This window comes from Carcharodon carcharias, chromosome 17, assembly GCF_017639515.1.
Source record: "Carcharodon carcharias isolate sCarCar2 chromosome 17, sCarCar2.pri, whole genome shotgun sequence".
NCBI lineage: Eukaryota > Metazoa > Chordata > Chondrichthyes > Lamniformes > Lamnidae > Carcharodon > Carcharodon carcharias.
In genome coordinates, this window is record NC_054483.1 from 45795262 (window position 1) to 45814628 (window position 19367).

A 19367-nucleotide genomic window follows, 5' to 3' on the forward strand; every position below is an offset into this window, starting at 1 on the left:
GAGAGGATGTTTCCTTTTGTGGAAGAATCTAGAACTAGGGGTCACTTTAAAAATAAGGATCCATAACCTCCTACCCCTTGCTTATTTCCTATTTCCAATTTGTGGATGATACATTTGCTATATTTGAATCTACATTTGCATGTACAATTTCCTTAGACACCTTGTGGGCTCCATCTTTGAAATCGAGCAGTCAAATGACCTCCCTTTCTTCGATGTGCTAGTTGAGAAATCTGTCAATGGGTTCCCTCCTACTGTCTTATCGTAAGCCTACCTCTTCACTGGTCAATATACGCATTGGGATTCACACAGTTCCAAAAGCTATAAGTTTGGCCTTATCGGCAACCTCAATTAGGGCCCGAGACACTTGCTCACCAGCAAACTTGATGCTGAAACAGGGTGCATCAAAGCCACCCTGTGGAATAATGGCTACCCTGGTCAGACTATTCCTCACTGTATATTGTGCAAACTCATGAATGGGCCTAAGGCTACTGCTTTCGGTCCTGATAAGTGCCCAATCTACCTGGATTATCCTGGAAGCGTAAAGTGTCTCACATTTGAGCAACAAGTGAAGCTAGCTGTTTCACACTGCTACTATGCAGTAGCCACATGAATGCGATCAGCCAAAGAGGTGCTGTTTGATACGATTCACTAGTCTTTGAGATGTATGGCCTACAAACCTGGCATCACATTGGCACTGAAATTCATATACCACATTACTGATTTGTGTGGTGAGCAGGGTGTCTTTTTGGTTTGACTGCAACATCTTATTAGTGGAAAACATTAACTCGTGTTTCACAAAATCACCATAATTGGTGGCCTCACTGTCACATTGATCCCAGGACAGTCTTGCTCTGCTTTTGGCCATTGCTTTCCTGGGACAAGTCCTCCACTGCCACCTTTACCAGGGAACACATGCAAGACTGGAAACTGAAGAGGATGCATTTGCTGAATATGATGTCATGGAAAAACAGCTAGAACTGTGCATGGGGGTGGGGGGAATGTTTGCTCCCTGCAATTTAGTTGGCACTAGATGCAACCTTCGTCAAAATCTAAAGCTTGCTCAATTATGGAATGAAGTGGTACATCCCATTTTCAACCAAAATGCAGAGAAATTAATGAAATCACCATTATAGTCCAACAGCTTTTGTTACATGCTATTATAGATTATATTTCTAAAATGCTTGGGAAAGAAAAAAGAGATTTGGGTTAATTTAACCAACTATGTTCCACACATTCAATTTCTGTTGTATCTTTGCAAACATTTTAGATAAATACAGTGGCTAACAACAAATGGCTTACAGACTTACCAAAATTATACATATTTTAATGTACTAACATTCTGCAACAGGTTCTTCTATATAATGAAAGAAACTGAATGGTATCAATAGAAAATGGTAAACTATCAACTGCAGAGGAAATGGCTGCACCTCAGAACCAAACTAATGGTGTCTCAGCGTAGCAAGGTAGCTCTTCAGAGGAAATTTCAATTAATGAATCTAAAGCCAAATAATTTATGAAGGAGATTTATTGCAATATATTATCCTTTCAAATACATCATAAAAGAGAAGCACAGAGAACAGAGACTGTGTTATATGGAACAAGAACAAGCTTTTGAAATTTAGTTTAAATTAGCAGAACACTTCCATTAATCACAGTATTCCAACAGTCCTTTTTAATCTCAAAAAGCATTTGCTTTGTAAAAGTTTGCAAATTCAAATCTTAGGATGTTAAATGCATAAAAAAATTCAAGACCTAAAACTTTTAAGTATGAAATTGTTTTTGTATCTGAAAACAAGTCACCTTCTAATAACCTCTCCTTATAAAAGTAGTTTGAATACACTAATCATTCGGTATGTACAAAGGACAGAGAAATAATTTGAACACCGTACTGCAAAATAACAGAGCAGATGTAGCCTATGTTCTATACATCAAACTTTGTTGACCATAAATCAGATCATGCTACAAAATTTCTTCAATGATATCGATGAGGATTGTTATGCAGGTAGTGATCCATGGCACTGTCAGTCCCAAGAATCAACATAAGAAACTTGAAGCACCACTATGCAAATGACTTCTCCCCCTGAGCGCGCCCCCCACCCCCCCCCGCCCCGCCCCCCCCCCACCCCCCCCTCAATATTCCAGGGTAAACCAGATTGGACTAGGCAGCAGCGGCCTCTGTTGTTTCTCAGCTGAAGAACAAAAAGAACATAACATACGGATCTAAACCTGCTACAGTGCTGCATTACCTTGAGATAACTGAGGTTAGCAAAGTTTTTCTCTCCCACATCAGTCAAAGCCAAGACTAGCACAATGGAAAGCATTTATAGTCTTATTTTACCAAACTTTTTAATTGTTGGAGGTTTTTAACCATGCTTCTCTTTTTAATTTCCCCCACCTCCCCCTTCCCCAATAAAAACTAGCTAGAGTTTTACACATTTGAAGAACAGTGAGCGGTATCTCTGGAAATCAGAGTACAAAATAAAAAGGCAATTTATGCCATATAAAAAAAAACATTGAGATAAACAATTCCAGATGTGTCAAAATGTCAGTGCCCCAGATATGGATGGGGCAAGGAGAGAAATTTGTCTCCAAGCCAAATTTTAGTTTAGTTCTTGTAGAGTGCAAAAATAAGTCAAAATTTTTAGCTCTTTCACTGAAGGGGATCATTACAAAACAAAACCCTTTACCAACTTCTAACATCCTCAGCTAGATTTTAATTCTTACAATTTTTTAGCAAAATGTAATACACCCATTTTAATGTTTAAACAAAGATTTCTTCTATATGCCAGACTGTACTTACACTATTTATTTGGCAGAATATAGAATCAGTCGACCAACACATTATAAAGGACCTATTTAATAAAACATTTGTGTAAAAAAAAATTGCATAATTCATATCTGGCAGGTTATTTAAGATTTCATTAAACTGCTCTGCTTATTATTTGCAATTAACAATAGGTCAAAAAATTTAAAGAAAATAATTTAGCCTTCCAATACAATGGGGAGTCAGAATGTAGGCACTTCAGCAGGAACTAGAGCTCAGTCTTACTTCAGTGTTCCATCTTCAATTCTGCAATGGTGTCCAAACACTTCAGTTATTAAAATTACACATTTTACATCTCATTTCCACAGGAAGAAAATGCAAGGAACGACATGAATCTGCTACGTACCAAACCTGGAACCAGGTCTGCGCAGAACTGGCACCAAGAGCAAACCCTACAAATCTCTATAAGGCTACATAGTGTAAAAATGTTCTTAAATCCACTCAACTTGAGTATGCCTCAAAAGTACTTACCAGCTTCTAATATACAGCTTAAACTCAATGAAAAATAGTAACCTTGGTGTATAAATTAGCTGCCAGCTCATCTCATAGAAAACATTATAACTACTGTTTCATGAGAGAAGATACAAACTGGAAAAACAAAATGTGATATGCTTCAACAAACCACCCACTGCTCTAAAATAAATTCTGCAACAGAGCTTCTTAAACTTCTGTTGCAGCTCTAGTCATTGAGATTTCCTGCTGTTCTTTGGTCTTTTTACCTGTTCCCTTTTATCCTTTTCAGCAATTAAATGGCTTTTGAACAAGCACACACAAAAATATGTACAGAACATTCATTTTAGCTTCTGAAGAACTGTATTAAATAGCTGTACATCTCAAAGCATTTAAATCAAAATGGAAAAAAAACTAAAACAAAGTGAAACATTTTGGCAGGGAAGAGACTCTCTGCCCCCCGCCATAAAAATAAAAGTTTACATTAAAGGCAATGCCAATGAACTCAGTATTAAATGGTTGTCCAAATATGCAAGATTCGTATTTGGTAGATGTACCATATTCAGTGAAAAGTAGCTAATAAAGGTCATCTAGTGTTTTCAGTGTATGATAGACTGAATAGGAAGTTTCAGACTGAAGTTCTGCATGATCATTACCAGCCATTGTATGTCCAGGACAGCTCACTGGCTATAAAAATTGTCCTAAAAGTGGTTAATGCTGGTGGATAGCGTAACATAACAGAATCATGCAATTGTGCCTCTTACTCCAAGGGATTAGTATCTTCACATTCACCTTGCATGGTGGGATTTTCAACTGATTCACTCAACACATCGCCATCTCCAAAATGCTCACTCTCAGTCCCAAAGTATGGAGTTCTACCATCCTCCTCTAGCTCATGATAAAATTCTTCAACATCACTCTCCTCTTCTCCGTCACCAACACTTCTGCTGCTACAGGACTCATTGTCACTGTTGCCAGAAGATGAAGCCTCATCTCCCTCAGAGTCTGAGTAGACTTCGGCACCGTGGAAAATGTAGCGATTGGGTGCCAAAAACAGATACTGGGAATCTGAAAATGGAGAAATTTACATGCATTAAGGCCATTTTAGTACAATAGTCAGTTAATCACCATCCAACACCTCTATCTGCAATGTAAAATCTTCAAAGTTTAGAACTGAATGTATGGGCTCCATAATTATATCTGGGTTCTGTAGTTGAATGAGTAACATAAACAACTGGATAACAGTGCACAATGCCCTTTATTACTTTCTTAAATCCCATTACACTGACCAAATGGCAGGAATTAGATATGAAGAAGCAAATGAAGAAACCTGCCCATTTCCTGTACCCAAAAACATTTTACAGATACACAATCCAGCTCATCATTCAAATAACCTTCATCTTTGAATCTGGGAGTTCCTTCAGTAAGTTTTCCCCTTTATTTCGATTTAAGGCTCACTGAATCAACAGGCCGTGTTTAAATATATGGTCTGTTTTACAGTGTCAGCTGTGGCTCAGCGAATAGGACTTGTATGTCACAAGACCAACACCACAAACTCAAGCAGACTGAAAACGCTTCAGTACTGAGGGAGTGGTACATTGCTGGAGGTGCCACCTTTTGGATTAGTTGATAAATTGAGGATCCATATACCAATCAGGAGATAAAAAAATCCGCTGACACTAGTTCGAAAAGTGATGGGGAGGTGGGGTTAGGGATTCCCTTCACTGTACTGGACCATGTTTATTCCTCAACCAGCCTCACTGAAGATTATCTGGTTATTATCATGGAACTGTTTGTGGGAACGTGCTGTGCACAAATTGGCCAGCTGTTTTGTCCTCCATCTCCCCCGCCTTGGCACAAACTAGCCGCCCCATGCCCCTGCGCAAACCGGCCGTCCCGTCCCCACCTCAGCACAAACTGGCTGGCCCAACCCACTCCCCACCTCAGTACAAGCTGGCTGTCCTGTCTCTCCTCGCCACCACCACCCCTCCTACACACCACTGCCTCGGCGCAAACTGGTCGAACTCAACCACCCCGTCCCCAGCACAAACGGGTCGTCCCATGCTCCATCCTCCCCATACCCACCTTGGCACAAACCAGCAAGCCCACCACCACCCACTCCCCCCCTCAATCTCAGTACAAACTGACCATCAATCCTGCACACCCCCGCCTTGGCAAAAACTGGCCGTCCAACCCCCCCGGCACAAGCCAGCCATCTCATGCACCTCGCAACCACCCCCCACCGCCTCCCCCCCACCCCCAACCTTGGCAAACTGGCTGGCCCACCTTGCTGCAGGTCAGTGAGTCCACAATGACACAAGCTACCACACCATAGATAAGTGCAACACAGAAGGAGGCCATGCAGCGCAGCAAGTGTGCACCAACTATTTCAGAGACAAATCTGGTTAGCCCCTCTCCATTGTTTTTTCCCCGTAATCATACAATTTTTGCTGCTTCAAGTATTTATTGAATTTTTTGAAAGCTATCGGATCTTCTAACATTAGCAAATTGTGAGATGTTACTACGTGAGAACAGATATTCCATGTGTGGATTTCTCAGTCGCTTTGTTTAGAGACACAAGAATGATGATGACTTTCCATGAGCATCAGATATCCATTTACCAAAAACCATGCAGCAAAAGGGACCACTCAGCTTTACAAAAAACCTCATTCCAGACAATGGCTGCAGGCTTGCTTTCTCCCTATTAGCAGAGAGTTTTTTAAATCTCCTACACCAGGCAGTTTGTAATCATGATTGTTCTTCCTATCTAACAGTCTCTTTGTAGCAGCGAAAGTTCTTCCCACCAGCTTCTTAGTGGTAGGTTGGTAAAGCTGGCATATAACTGGGCCACACACACCGGCCAGTAGTTATTACAATTGGCACCAGCTGGGTTAAGAGTGGGGCAGGAGAGGTAACAAGGATGAATTCCACCCCTGATTGCTATCCAGTGCTGGGAGTGAGGGACTGGATTTGGTTGTCATGGTTCAAACAGTCTACCAACGGTTAATGTCTATGCCCATGTATATACTATGAGGAACTTGGACAAGATACATAGGAACAAAGGGCTTAGGTGCAGGAGTAGGCCATTCAGCCCTTCGAACCTACTCTGTCATTCAACAAGATCATGGTTGATCTGGTTATTGCCTCAACTCCATTTTGCCTTATGCCCCCAGCCGCCACAAAACCCTTGTCTCCCTTGTCTATCAAAAATCTAATTCTGCCTGCAATAAATTCAGTGACCCAGCTTCCACTGCTTTCTGGGGAAGAGAATTCCACATACTAACGACCCTTCGTGAGAAAAAATTTCTCATCTCCATTTTAAACGGTAGACCACTTATTCTTAAACTGTATCCGCTGGTTCTAGTCTCTCCAGCAAACGGAAACATTCTCACAGTATCCACACTATCAATACCCTCAGGATCTTGTGTTTCAATAAGATTACCTCTCACCCTTATACATGCCAATGGGTATAGGCCCAACCTCCCAGAAGTGAGCCTTCCTGAACTGCTTCCAATGCAATTATAACTTTTTTTCAAATAGGGAGGCTAAAAGTGTACACAGTATTCCAGATGTGGTCTCACCAACACCCTGTACAGTTGTAGTAAAACTTCCCTAATTTTACATCCAATTCCCCTTGCAATGAATGCCAACATTCCACTGGCCTTCCTTTTAACTTGTTGTACCTATATTCTAGTGTTTTGTGATTCATGTACCAGAACACCCTCTGTACCTCTGAGTTCTGCAATCTCTCTCTAAGTAGTATGCTGCTTTTCTATTCTTCCTGCCAAAGTGGACAAGTTCACATTTTCCCACATTATACTCCATTTGCCAAATTTTTGCCCCCTCACTTTATGTGTCTATATTCCTTTGCAGGCTCTCTACCTCCTCTTGGCAACTTACTTTCCTATTTGTCTTGGTGTCATTGGCAAATTTAGCTATTATACATTCAGACCCTTAATCCAAATCATTATGTCCATTGTAAATAGTTGAGGCCCCAGAAATGATCCTTGTGGCACTCCACTTGTCAAGCTTGACCCATTTATCCCTACTCTGCTTACTGTTAGCCAACCAATCCTTTATCCATGCCAATATGTTGCCTCCTACACCATGTCATAATCTTTGATGTGGCGCCAGAAGGTAATCACCAGCAAGGGACAACAAAGAGGGAAACACTGGCATTTTATGCATTTGTTCATTGATCTCTATTGGTGGGTCGCTGGTCAACCTAGCCTTGGTCACTAGCCATTGTTGGTCGTTACATAGAATACATCAACACTCAAGAATGCACACAGATCTAAAAACAGGGCAATCGTCTACTAGCATGACTTACCAACCAATCGCTTGCTGATTTGCTCTTTTGGATATTTACTGCCCCAGCTTTTTTTTAGCGTTTCCTTAGCATGTTTTATATCACTTGGAACACAGTGTTCAGTATTTGGACAACTACCTTCAACAGGTTGGGTGACATGTAAATTGCTGGTACAATTTCCAGAACTTTCTGCCACAGGGGTCTTACTCTCCAGTTCCTTTTCATAAAAAATTCTTTCCATCTCCGATTCCTCTGGAATTTCTTTTGCACAACTGGTAGTGGATTCTGCAATGGGTTCATAACTTTTAACTGTAGAACCTTTTCTGGTTATCAGTTTGTGAGACTCCATTTCTTGTTCACACGAACTAGAATCTTCTGTTAAAACAGGAGGAGTGGGAGGGAGATCAAATGACAGACGTTTCGATTCTTTTTGCAATCGTGGGGGTTTTTCTGTGATTTCTGTCAGTTTTACTGGAATGCTGCAAAGTTCTTCAAACTCTCCACCCAAACGATGAAATAGTTCATTAATGACAACATCACAATCACCCAGCAGTTCCACATCAAAGTTAAGGTGATTCAGGGGCTCCCTATTAATCAGCACCTGAGGTACATGGTGTGGTATAGAGCCTGTATTAAAATCAATTAACAGAGTGAGGGTTATATTACAAGAAAAGTACACAATTACACAATGGCATTAGCTGGAAACTCTGACCAAAGGTGTGTAACTGAGTTCTGATGAAGGGGCCACAACTGAAGTTTCAATTTGCTTCTTCTTTCCACAAATGCTGACTGACTCTCTAGATGTTTCCAGTTTTTTCCATTTGCCTTCCAAAATTTCCTGCTTCTGCAGTTTTTTTTCTTTATACTTAAAAATGGGATTTCGAAATACATTTGTAATTTCAAACCATTAAATATAAATCAAAGCTGCGGGAGTATACAAACTATATTGTTGTTCCTGGAATTCCCTTCCTAACAGCACCGTAGGTGTACCCCACACCACATGGACTGCAGCAGTTCAAGAAGGCAGCTCACCACCACCTTCTCAAGGGCAATCAAGGATGGACATCAACCCCCTCCTACGGCACCACCCCATGCCCACGCAAAAGATGCAACACCTGCCCCTTCACTTCCTCTCTCCTCACCATCCAAGGACCCAAACACTCCTTTCAAGTGAAGCAGCATTTCACTTGCATTTCCCCCAACTTAGTCTACTGCATTCGTTGCTCCCAATGTGGTCTCCTCTACATTGGAGAGACCAAACGTAAACTGGGCGACCGCTTTGCAGAACACCTGCGGTCTGTCTGCAAGAATGACCCAAACCTCCCTGTCGCTTGCCATTTTAACACTCCACCCTGCTCTCTTGCCCACATGTCTGTCCTTGGCTTGCTGCATTGTTCCAGTGAAGCCCAACGTAAACTGGAGGAACAACACCTCATCTTCCAACTAGGGACTTTACAGCCTTCCGGACTGAATATTGAATTCAACAACTTTAGGTCGTGAGCTCCCTCCCCCATCCCCACCCCCTTTCTGTTTCCCCCTTCCTTTTTTTGCCAATAAATTATAAAGATTTTCCTTTTCCCACCTATTTCCATTGTATAAAAAAAAACCCACTAGAGCTATACCTTGAGTGCCCTACCATCCATTCTTAATTAGCACATTCGATTAGATAATATCACCAACTTTAACTTTAACACCTATGTGTTCTATTGTACTATTGTCATTGACATCTTTTGATGATCTGCTTCTATCACTGCTTGTTTGTCCCTACAACCACACCCCCACCTCTCTTTCTCTCTCTATCTCTCCGCCCCCCACACACACACACCTTAAACCAGCTTATATTTCAACTCTTTCTTGGACTCAAACTCAAGTTCTGTCGAAGGGTCATGAGGACTCGAAACGTCAACTCTTTTCTTCTCCGCCGATGCTGCCAGACCTGCTGAGTTTTTCCAGGTAATTCTGTTTTTGTTATGGACAACAAATGCTGACCTACCCAGTGATGCTCACATCCCATAAAATAAGAAAAGGCTTTATTTTGAAGTTAAAATAAGATGTAGCCCAGTTTTTTTTCTGATGGCCCCTTAATATGGCACAGAGCTGTGCATAGCCAGAAATCCTTACTCCGCAGTAAATGGGTTGGGCAGCTGCTGGAAATTAGTTTGTCTCGTTTCAACTGGGCTGGGTCAAAGTGCAGAAGGCCAATAATAAACGGAACTTTATACACTGGAAACTCTTGCTGACAGTGTGCGCTTGGGGAGGTTGCGACATGTTTCATCTTCAGCTGTGGTAATCCCCAGCGACCAATGGCCCAACATGCACTGCTCACACTTCCAAAAATAGCAACCATTGCTCATGGAACTGATCTACAAAATGAGTCATTGCATTCAGAAAAGCAAAGACTTTTAAATCACAACTCCACCAACTGCACATGCCAACTACAATCAAGAACACAGAGCAACTTCAGATGCAACTTGTGGTAATTACAAGTAGACATCAGGCAGTATTAATGTCAAAAACGAGAAGTAGGTGGATATCTTGCACAGGTATACTACCTCCCACTCTTTAACATTACGAACTGAGACAGATTTCCAATTAGCAATTCATGTAAACAATGTCAAGTTGCTTCTGCTGATTTCTGCTTTGGACATACTTTTGGATTTTCGCAATTTATGTGGATTCAGTATCCCAAACCTGCAAAATAAATTTCCCTTCACCCTGCATTAACAACATTCCTTAGTCTCAGTGTTCAGAACAGCACGAGTGTGACATTATCTCCATTTCCCACACTTCTCTGTGAGGCGCTTTTCCCTTCTGATATTAGAAATTAAGGGTACAAATCAGTGTGACTATACCTTTCTAGAAAGCTGGCTTGAGATTATCAAAACTCATTTCATGCAAACCCCTTATGGTCAAAGTTCAGAAGGCACTTTTATCCAATCAGTTTAGGTAGAAATCCCAATTTCCAGAGTCCAAAGACCAGTGCCTGGTCATCAGTACCAGCATCCTTAGACTAAGAATTTGACACAAGAAGTTGATAAAAACAGAACACACGACTTACTCCTGTTTCAAAAACTTATGCAAAGAGCTTCAGTTCACAGACTAAGTATGTAAAGGTTGCAAAAACGCATGTAATGTGGTACAAATTGAATGCACCATAGGAAGAACGTTAGTGAATGAGAATCTTAGATCGAAGATTAAGCTGTGGACTCTGTTTGGATGGATCTAAGAAACAATAAGGAGCAGCAAACTTTGGCAGTCGTTTACAGGCCACAAAACAGTAGCGGTAATGCAGGGCACAGTGTAAATCAGGTAATTAGAGATGCATGTAACAAGGATAATATTCACGAGGAACTTCAATCTTCGTAGAGACTGGATACACCTAGTTAGCATGAAAGGTCAAATTCCTAGAATGAATATGAGTTCGTTCCCTAGTATGTTGAAGAACCAACTAGAGAATGGGCTTTTTTAGATCTAGTATTGTGCATCAGAAAGGGCTAATTAATAAGCTTGCTGCAAAGGAGCCTCTCAGGACAGCAACCATAATTTTAGAATTTTACATTAACTTTCAAAATCAACAAGTTAAATCCGAAACTAAGGCCTCAAATTTAATGAAAGGAAACTATAAATGTACCAGGGGCAAACTGTCTGTGGTAGATTGGAAAACTACATTAAAAGGTATGACAGGAGATAGGTAATGACTAGCATTTAAAGAATGAATTAATACATGGGATACTTGCTTTTATTAGTCAAGGCATAGAATATAAGAGCAGGGAGGTTATGTTGGAGCTGTATAAAACGCTAGTTAGGCCACAACTGGAGTACTGTGTGCAGTTCTGGCTGTCGCACTATAGGAAGGATGTGATTGCACTGGAGAGGGTGCAGAGGAGACTCACCAGGATGTTGCCTGGGCTGGAGTGTTTCAGCTACGAAGAGAGGCTGGATAGGCTAGGGTTGTTTTCCTTAGAGCAGAGGAAGCTGAGGGGGACCTGATAGAGGTTTACAAAATTATGAGGGGCATAGATAGGGTAGATAGGAAGAAACTTTTCCCCTTAGTGGCGGTGCCAATAACCAGGGGGCATAGATTTAAGGTAAGGGGCAGGAGGTTTAGAGGGGATTTGAGGAAAAATGTTTCACCCAGAGGGTGGTTGGAATCTGGAACACACTGCCTGAGGGGGTGGTAGAGGCAGGAACCCTCACAACATTTAAGAAGTATTTAGATGAGCACTTGAAACACCACAGCATACAGGGCTACGGGCCAAGTGCTGGAAAATAGGATTAGAATAGATAGGTGCTTGATGGCTGGCATGGACACGATGGGCTGAAGGGCCTGTTTCTGTTCTGTATAATTTTATGACTCTATTGCATGGTTTTCAACAAATTTACATTCCTTGAGACACAAAAACTCAGCAGGGAACATGATCCAATCATGGCTAACAAGTTAAAGATTGTATTAGTTCAAAGGAAGAGGCTTATAAAGTTGCCAAAAAAGTAGTAAGCCTGAGGATTGGGGGCATTTCAGAATTCAGCAAAGGAGGACCAACAAACTGATAAATAAAAAAGAAAAGTAAACCAGCAAGAAACATAAAAATGGAAAAGATTATGTAAAAAGGAAAAGATTAGCAGAGACAAATGTGGGCCACCACAGACAGGAGAATTTATAATGGGGAATAAGGAAATGACAGAGAAAGTCAACAAATATTTTGTGTGTGTCTCCATGAAGTAAGATACAAAAAGCCATCCAGGAATACCAGAGAACCAAGGGACTGGGGAAAATGAGGAACTGAAAGAAACTATTTGTAAAACTGGAGAAATTAATAGGACTGAAAGTTAATAAAATCTCTGGACCCGATGATCTACATCCCAGAGTGTTGATTATCTTCTTTAGAATGATTCCTGTAGGTTGGAAGGTAACAAATGTAACCACACTATTTAAGGAGGGGGATAGAAAATGGGGAACTACGGGCCTGTTAGCCTGACATCAGTGGTCAGGAAAATGCTAGAATTTATTACAAAGGATGTGATAACTGGACACTTAGAAAATGATGGTAGGATTGGGCAAAATCAACATGGAGTTATGAAAGGGAAACCATGTTTGACAAAACTATTGAGATGTAGCTAGCAGAATAGATAAGGAGCAACCAGTGGATGAGGTGTGTTTGGATTTTCAGAAGGCTTTCGAACAGGCCCCAAACAGCTGGTTAGTAAGCAAAATTAGAGCACATGGGATTGGGGGTAACATACTGGCATGGATTGAGAACTGGTTAACGGACAGAAAACAGAGAGTAGGAATAAATGGGTCATTTTCAGGATAGCAGGCTGTGACTAGTGGGGTACTGCAAGGATCAGTGCTTGGGCCCCCGCTATTCACAATCTATATCAATGATTTGGATGTGGGAACCAAATGTAATATTTCCAAGTTTGATGATGACATAAAACTAGGTGGGAATGACAGTTGAGAGGAGGTGCAAAGGGGCTTCAAGGGGGATTTAAACAGGCTAAGTGAATGGGCAAGAATGTGGCAGATGGAATTATGTGGAAAAATATGAGGTTACCACTTTGGTAGGAAAAACAGAAATGCAGAGTATTTCTTAAATGGAGAGAGATTGAGAAGTGTTGCTGTCCAAAATGGCCTGAGTGTCCTTGTTCATAAGTCACTGAAAGCTAACATACAAGTGCAGCAAGCATGGTAGGTTGGCCTTTATTGCAAGAGGATTTGAGTATGGGAGTAAAGATTCTTGTTGCAATTGTATAGAACATTGGTGAGACCACACCTGGAGTATTGTGTACTGTTTTGGTCTACTTATTTAAGGAAGGATATACTTGCCATAGAGGAGGGTGCAACAAAGGTTAATCAGACTGATCCCTGGGATGGTGGAATTATCCTGTGAGGAGAGATTGAGGAGATTGGGCCTACATTCCCTAGAGATTAGAAGAATGAGAGGTGATCTCATTGATGGGCACAAAATTCTTATAGGGCTCGACAGGGTAGATGCAGGAAAGGTGTTTCCCCTGGCTGGGGGTGGGTCTAGAACCAGGGGACAGTGTCAAAATAAGGGGTAAGCTATTTAGGACTGAAGTGAGGAGGAGTTTTTTCACTCAGAGGGTGGTGAATTTTTGGCATTCTCTCCCCTAGAGGACTGTGGAGGCTCAGTCATTGAGTATGTTCAAGACAGGGGTTGATAGATTTCTAGATATTAAAGATATCAAGGGATATGGGGATAGTGCAGGAAAAGGTCATTGAGGTAGGAGATCAGCCATGCCCTAGCTGAATGGCAGAGCAGGCTCAAGGGGCTGAATGGTCTTCTCCTGCACCTTCCTATGTTCCTAACTCCAGCCTCAAGTGCAAGTTTAAAAATGCACCAAGAGCTAAACACCTACAGGAAACAATGGAGAGTCCAAGTCACCAGTGTATTGTAAATATAAAGGGTTGGTTCGGTGTCAAATCTAGACAGCCCATTCTTTAATGTATTACACTGTTGGAATTGTTTTGAATGTAGACTGTCACCTTCATGTATTTCAAATAAAAACAGAAAATAATGGAAACACTTAGCAAGTCAGGGAGCATCTGTGGATAAAGGAAAGAGAAGTAGTGTTTCAGCTCAATGACCTCTGGCTTTCAAGATTTCAAGCTTTACTTCCTTTTTCCACCTCTATCAACCATCTCTGTGATAGACCCTGAGCAGCACACGCAGTCTATCGGCATAATTAATGGATTTCTTACTTGGTATGAGAGCCACTGGCCGCACTTTTAAGGAAGATCCAATCACAATTAGGAGATCAACCTCATCTTTGTCATATTTCATACTCCTGTGAAATTGCTCTGGTAAGTTTTCTCCAAAGAACACTATATCTGGCTTCATAATGGCAAGAGGAACATCAGGAGGACATCTCGGGCACTGGGGCACTACCTGGTAAGGAACAGAATACACAAATTAATTCCACGCTACAAACCATTCTGCTCATATAGACACACACATTTCTCAACAAGCATATATTGGTTTACAATTGGTCCTGGTACAAAAAATTCAGACAATCTTAGTGGTACAGCATATTGGTATACTGTGCCAGGGAAGGTAGAATGTGGATAGTAGCAGCTGTCAAGTCTCCACATTCAAATAATTCCTTAGGCAGAGGAAAAACTGGGTTGACTTAACAACCAAAACACAGGTATGTATGCCTGCCACTGGTTAGCACAAGAGCTACATAGTGTGTGACTCGAAAACAGGTAGCCTGCTCAGGCTCCTGGGCAGGGAAAAACCTGGTGCCAATGCATCGCTTCTTCATCAGAGTGTGAAGGAAAGGCAGGCCTGATTACATAACCAAGAGACTGTTGATTTCAATAATTTCACTCCAAAGACCGAATAAAACAAATCTTCAACAAGAACAAACTCAGCTTCCTTCTTACCTGATTGAAAACATCTTTTCTAATTGCTTCACAATCGACCTTATATTTGCACATTAGACAAGAAGCCATCGCAAATGAGCCTAGAGAAAAATTTCAGAAAACAAAGCAACATTTTGTCTACAATTCAACATCAAAAATTTCTTACAAAAATATATTAGTAGATAGAATAGTGTGTGGATGCTTAGCCTGGAAACTATAGCAAATCCAAAGCTACAAATAGATCCAAGTTAATGGCTCCCTTAACACGATGTTAGAACAAAGGAGTCCAACATTTCACATACAGAATTTACATTATTACTCAGCAATATACAAGAAAATCTTTCTCCAAGTAACAATTTTAGATTTAAAATCACAAAAATCAATCATCTTAGTTTTGACCTTTCCTGGTCTCTGGCTCTCCTCCAGTGAGCTACAAACTCGATTGTGTTTATCTTGGTCGGAGAAGGGAACACCAGACAAGGTCAGCATTTCTTGTCCCACTCCCCAAAACCAAACAAAGAGGTTGGCCCCACACACGATCCTATCATCTGCCAGGCCAAGTGAGAAATGACAGAAATGATGGCATGACGCCAAAATGATACGGAATGCTAGGCTTCAAATTCAAGCCACTAAATGGAGCCGTGTAACTTTGTACTTGAAATGCAAGGTCACAGAGACCATGGGTTTAACAGGAGCTTGACACATTCGTCAACTTGAATTTTTCAGATAGACCTCTGAGCTGCTTTGACTATTATATTTAGCTCTCACGCAGGAAATACAAATTAAAGTGCCTTCTGCTTGTGAAAGTGTGCAATGGCTGGGGTGGGAGGAGGCAGGGGATGGTGGTGCAAGACTCATTCAGTAAATTTAGTACCTAGTTAAGAGATTATCCTCAACTAACCATGACACTCGACAATCCTGCGAATGCCAGCAACCTGCTCCAGGGTATCTATGTTCTGGGTGTAATTCCGCAGCAGCCTCTCTTGCTTATCCAGCAAGGCTATAAATTTGTGACAAAGAGATGGCTGGAACTGACCAGGATAAATCTCCTGTGTAATAAAAACACATGGAATTACCTTCAACTTTAAGAATTTGATATCAATATCTAACTGATCAAATTACAAATACTGTATGCACAATTTCATCAGTAGTAAATTTTTAATCTTGCAGACTTCTGAAAAGACTGATTCCACTGGGTATGCTAACTTAAAATGTGAAAGTGTTGAAGCAGTCAGTTCCCTCCTCTTTAAATTGATTTTCCACATTTCATTTCTACAGCAAATTTCCCTTCCATTTAATAAGGACAGAGCTTGCACTGGTTTGGTGAAAGATTAGAGTCAGAGACAGCACAGAAACAGGTCCTTCGGCCCATCATGTCCAAGCCGGCCATCAAGCACCTATATATTTTAATCCCATTTTCCAGCACTTGGCCCGTAGCCCTGTATGCAATGGCATTTCAAGTGCTCATCTAAATACTTCTTAAATGTTGTGAGGGTTCCTGCCTCTATCACCCCCTCAGGCAGTGTGTTCCAGATTCCAACCACCCTCTGGATGAAACATTTTTCCTCAAATCCCCTCTAAACCTCCTGGCCCTCACCTTAAATTTATGCCCCCTGGTTATTGACACCTCCACTGAGGGGAAAAGTTTCTTCCTATCTACCCTATCTATGCCCCTCATAATTCTGTAAACCTCTATCAGGCCCCCCTTAGCCTTCTCTGCTCTAAGGAAAACAACCCTAGCCTATCCAGTCTCTCTTCATAGCTGAAACACTCCAGCCCAGGCAACATCCCGTTGAGTTTCCTCTGCAACCTCTCTAGTGCGATCACATCCTTCCTATAGTGTGGCAACCAGAATGCCACACTATAGGAAATGCTCAAGTTGTGGCCTAACCAGCGTTATATACAGCTCCAACATAACCTCCCTGCTCTTATATTCTATGCCTCAGCTAATAAAGGCAAGTATCCTATATGCCTTATCATCTACCTATGCTGCTGCCTTCAAGGATCTATGGACATGCACACCAAGGTCCTTCTGATCCTCTGTACTTTCTAGAGTCCTACTGTTCATTGTGTATTCCCTTGCTGTATTAGTCCTCCCAAAATGCATCACATCACACTTCTCAGGATTAAATTCCATTTGCCACTGCTCTGCCCATCTATACAGTCCTGCAATCTAAGGCTTTCCTCCTCAATATTTACGACACCAATTTTCATGTCATCTGCAAACTTACTGATCATACCTCCTATATTCACGTCTAAAACATTAAAATATACTACAAACAGCAAGGGTCCCAGCACCGATCCCTGTCGTACACTACTTGTCACAGGCTTCAAATCACAAAAACAACCTTCAACCATCACCCTCTGCTTCCTGCCACTAAGCCAATTTTGGATCCAATTTGCCAAATTGTCTTGGATTCCATGGGCTCTTACCTTCTTCACTAGTCTCCCATGCAGGTCCTTTTCAAAAGCCTTACTGAAGTCCATGTAGACTACATCAACTGCACTACCCTCAGCTACACAATTAGTCATCACCTCGAAATATTCAACCAAATTTGTTAGACATGATCTCCCTCCGACAAAGTCATGCTGACTATCCCTGATTAATCCCTGCCTCTCCAAGTGGAGGTTAATCCTGTCCCTCAGAATTTTTTTCCAATAGTTTCCCTACCACTGATGTTAGGCTCACTGGCCTTACCAGGTAATTACCTGGTTTATCCCTACTAATAGCCAGTAAAGCAGCAATTAAACTACCACAAGATCATGGCAAGCCTTCTGGTTCCATATTACTAATGGGTAGCTCATGGAGAGCAGTGAAACGCTGACTGGATCACACCATTCTGCAACAAATCAAGCCAGTCAAAGTAGCTAACATGAGGCAGTTTGTATTTCTATAGTAGTCATTATATACAAAGCGTTGATGCAGAGTGCTTTATATAGCAGTGGACAGCAATTAAGGGTCTAAACAGGGGAAAGTGAAAACAGAAAGAGGGTCAGCAGATGGCTAAAGGATGACTGAAGTTCAGGGTCTTGAGGTTCTTTATAGGAAGAGAGAGAGAAGTCAAGGAACAGATGGCAAAGAATTCCAAAGCTCGGGAGAAAAGCAGCATCTCCGATGGCTGAACGAAGGCAGCAGGGATATGAGAAGTAGGCCTGTTATTGGATGTCCACAGTATACAGAGCTGGAAGAGATAATGGAAGAAACACAGAAACATAGAAAATAGGAGTAGGTCATTCGGCCCCTCGAACCTCCTCCGCCATTCAATATGATCATGGCTAATCCTCTATCTCAACACTGTATTCCCGTGTTCTCCCCATATCCCTAGACACCTTTGGAGTCCAGAAATCAATTTCCTTCTTAAACATATTCAGTGACTTGGCTCTGTGGTAGAGAATTCCACAGAAACTTCTTCATTCACCCTCTGAGTGAAGAGGATTCCCCTCATCTCAGTCCTTAATGGCCTCCCCCATACCCAGAGGAAACATCATTCCTGCATCCAGTTGTCCATCCCTGTCAGAATTTTGTACATTTGAATAAAGTCCCCTCTCATTCTTCTAAACTCCAGTGAATACAGGCCTAGACTGCCCTATCTCTGCTCAGACAACAATCCTGAAGTAGGGAGGTTCAAGAAAATGCAGGCATATGCAGGTGACAAAGAAAATGCAGGCAAATGCAGGTGACAATGAGTCAACCAGGGGTGAGAGTGGATGAAGACAAAAAGAGCTGAATTTTTTTTGACAAGGAATCATATACCTAACATAGTACAAAGCACTGCAGCATGAGGAGCTGGAAAATTATAGCACTTTTTATGATTGTTAGTGAAATAGGCCACTTCAAATGGGTGAAATTATCAAATTTAAAGTGAGTTGAAACATTACTTTCCCCTTTGTTTCCCTTCTGTTACCATCAAAACTGTGGACAAATGCATTGTATCTAAACACCAAAGTGACCTCAGTATTTCAGCATTCAATGCAGCTAATGCATGTAATATAGGATGAAGTCCATACTAACAACAGAACATGGCCTTGCTGGATTATGTACAAGCAAAGTGAAGCAAAGGACTATACAGAGAGGAGGTAGAAGTCGGAAAGACAGATCAAAGGTGTAACTCAGATCAAAAAGACAAATTTTTCATCCTTGATCAACTCCGGGAGACAGGAATCCAGTAGAGATGGAGACATGGATCTTAATGCAAATGGAAACTTGGGCCATGAGAGGCTAGAAAGGAGAGCATTGGGGATAATGGTGTTGCTTAGGATTTGGATGGAGAATGGAAAGAGTTGAAAGAGGCTGGCATTTTGTGGAAGTGAAACAGAATAGACATGTAAAGATGAAGGGAAAGCTGTGCTCAAGTTTCCGTGTTATACAATGCTCCACATCTCTGGGCGAAGCATGTGCT

The 19367-nt window shown here is 41.5% G+C and overlaps 1 protein-coding gene across 6 annotated transcripts in view; it reads right to left on the reverse strand.

Moving 5' to 3' along the window:
- Positions 1-2134: 2134 nt before the first annotated feature.
- sirt1 (sirtuin 1) overlaps positions 2135-19367 on the reverse strand; it is a 45161-nt gene continuing 27928 nt past the window's right edge. For 4 of the 6 annotated variants that reach the window (XM_041210206.1, XM_041210202.1, XM_041210200.1 and 1 more), the window contains 5 exons: positions 15869-16016; positions 14989-15068; positions 14305-14491; positions 7605-8210; positions 2135-4342 (listed from right to left, as the gene is read on the reverse strand). In XM_041210206.1, the coding sequence (XP_041066140.1) occupies positions 4035-4342; positions 7605-8210; positions 14305-14491; positions 14989-15068; positions 15869-16016 (1329 nt within the window). In that variant the 3' untranslated portion in view covers positions 2135-4034. The remainder of the gene's footprint in view (positions 4343-7604; positions 8211-14304; positions 14492-14988; positions 15069-15868; positions 16017-19367) is intronic. The other 2 variants (XM_041210203.1, XM_041210205.1) reach the window with 2 other exon arrangements.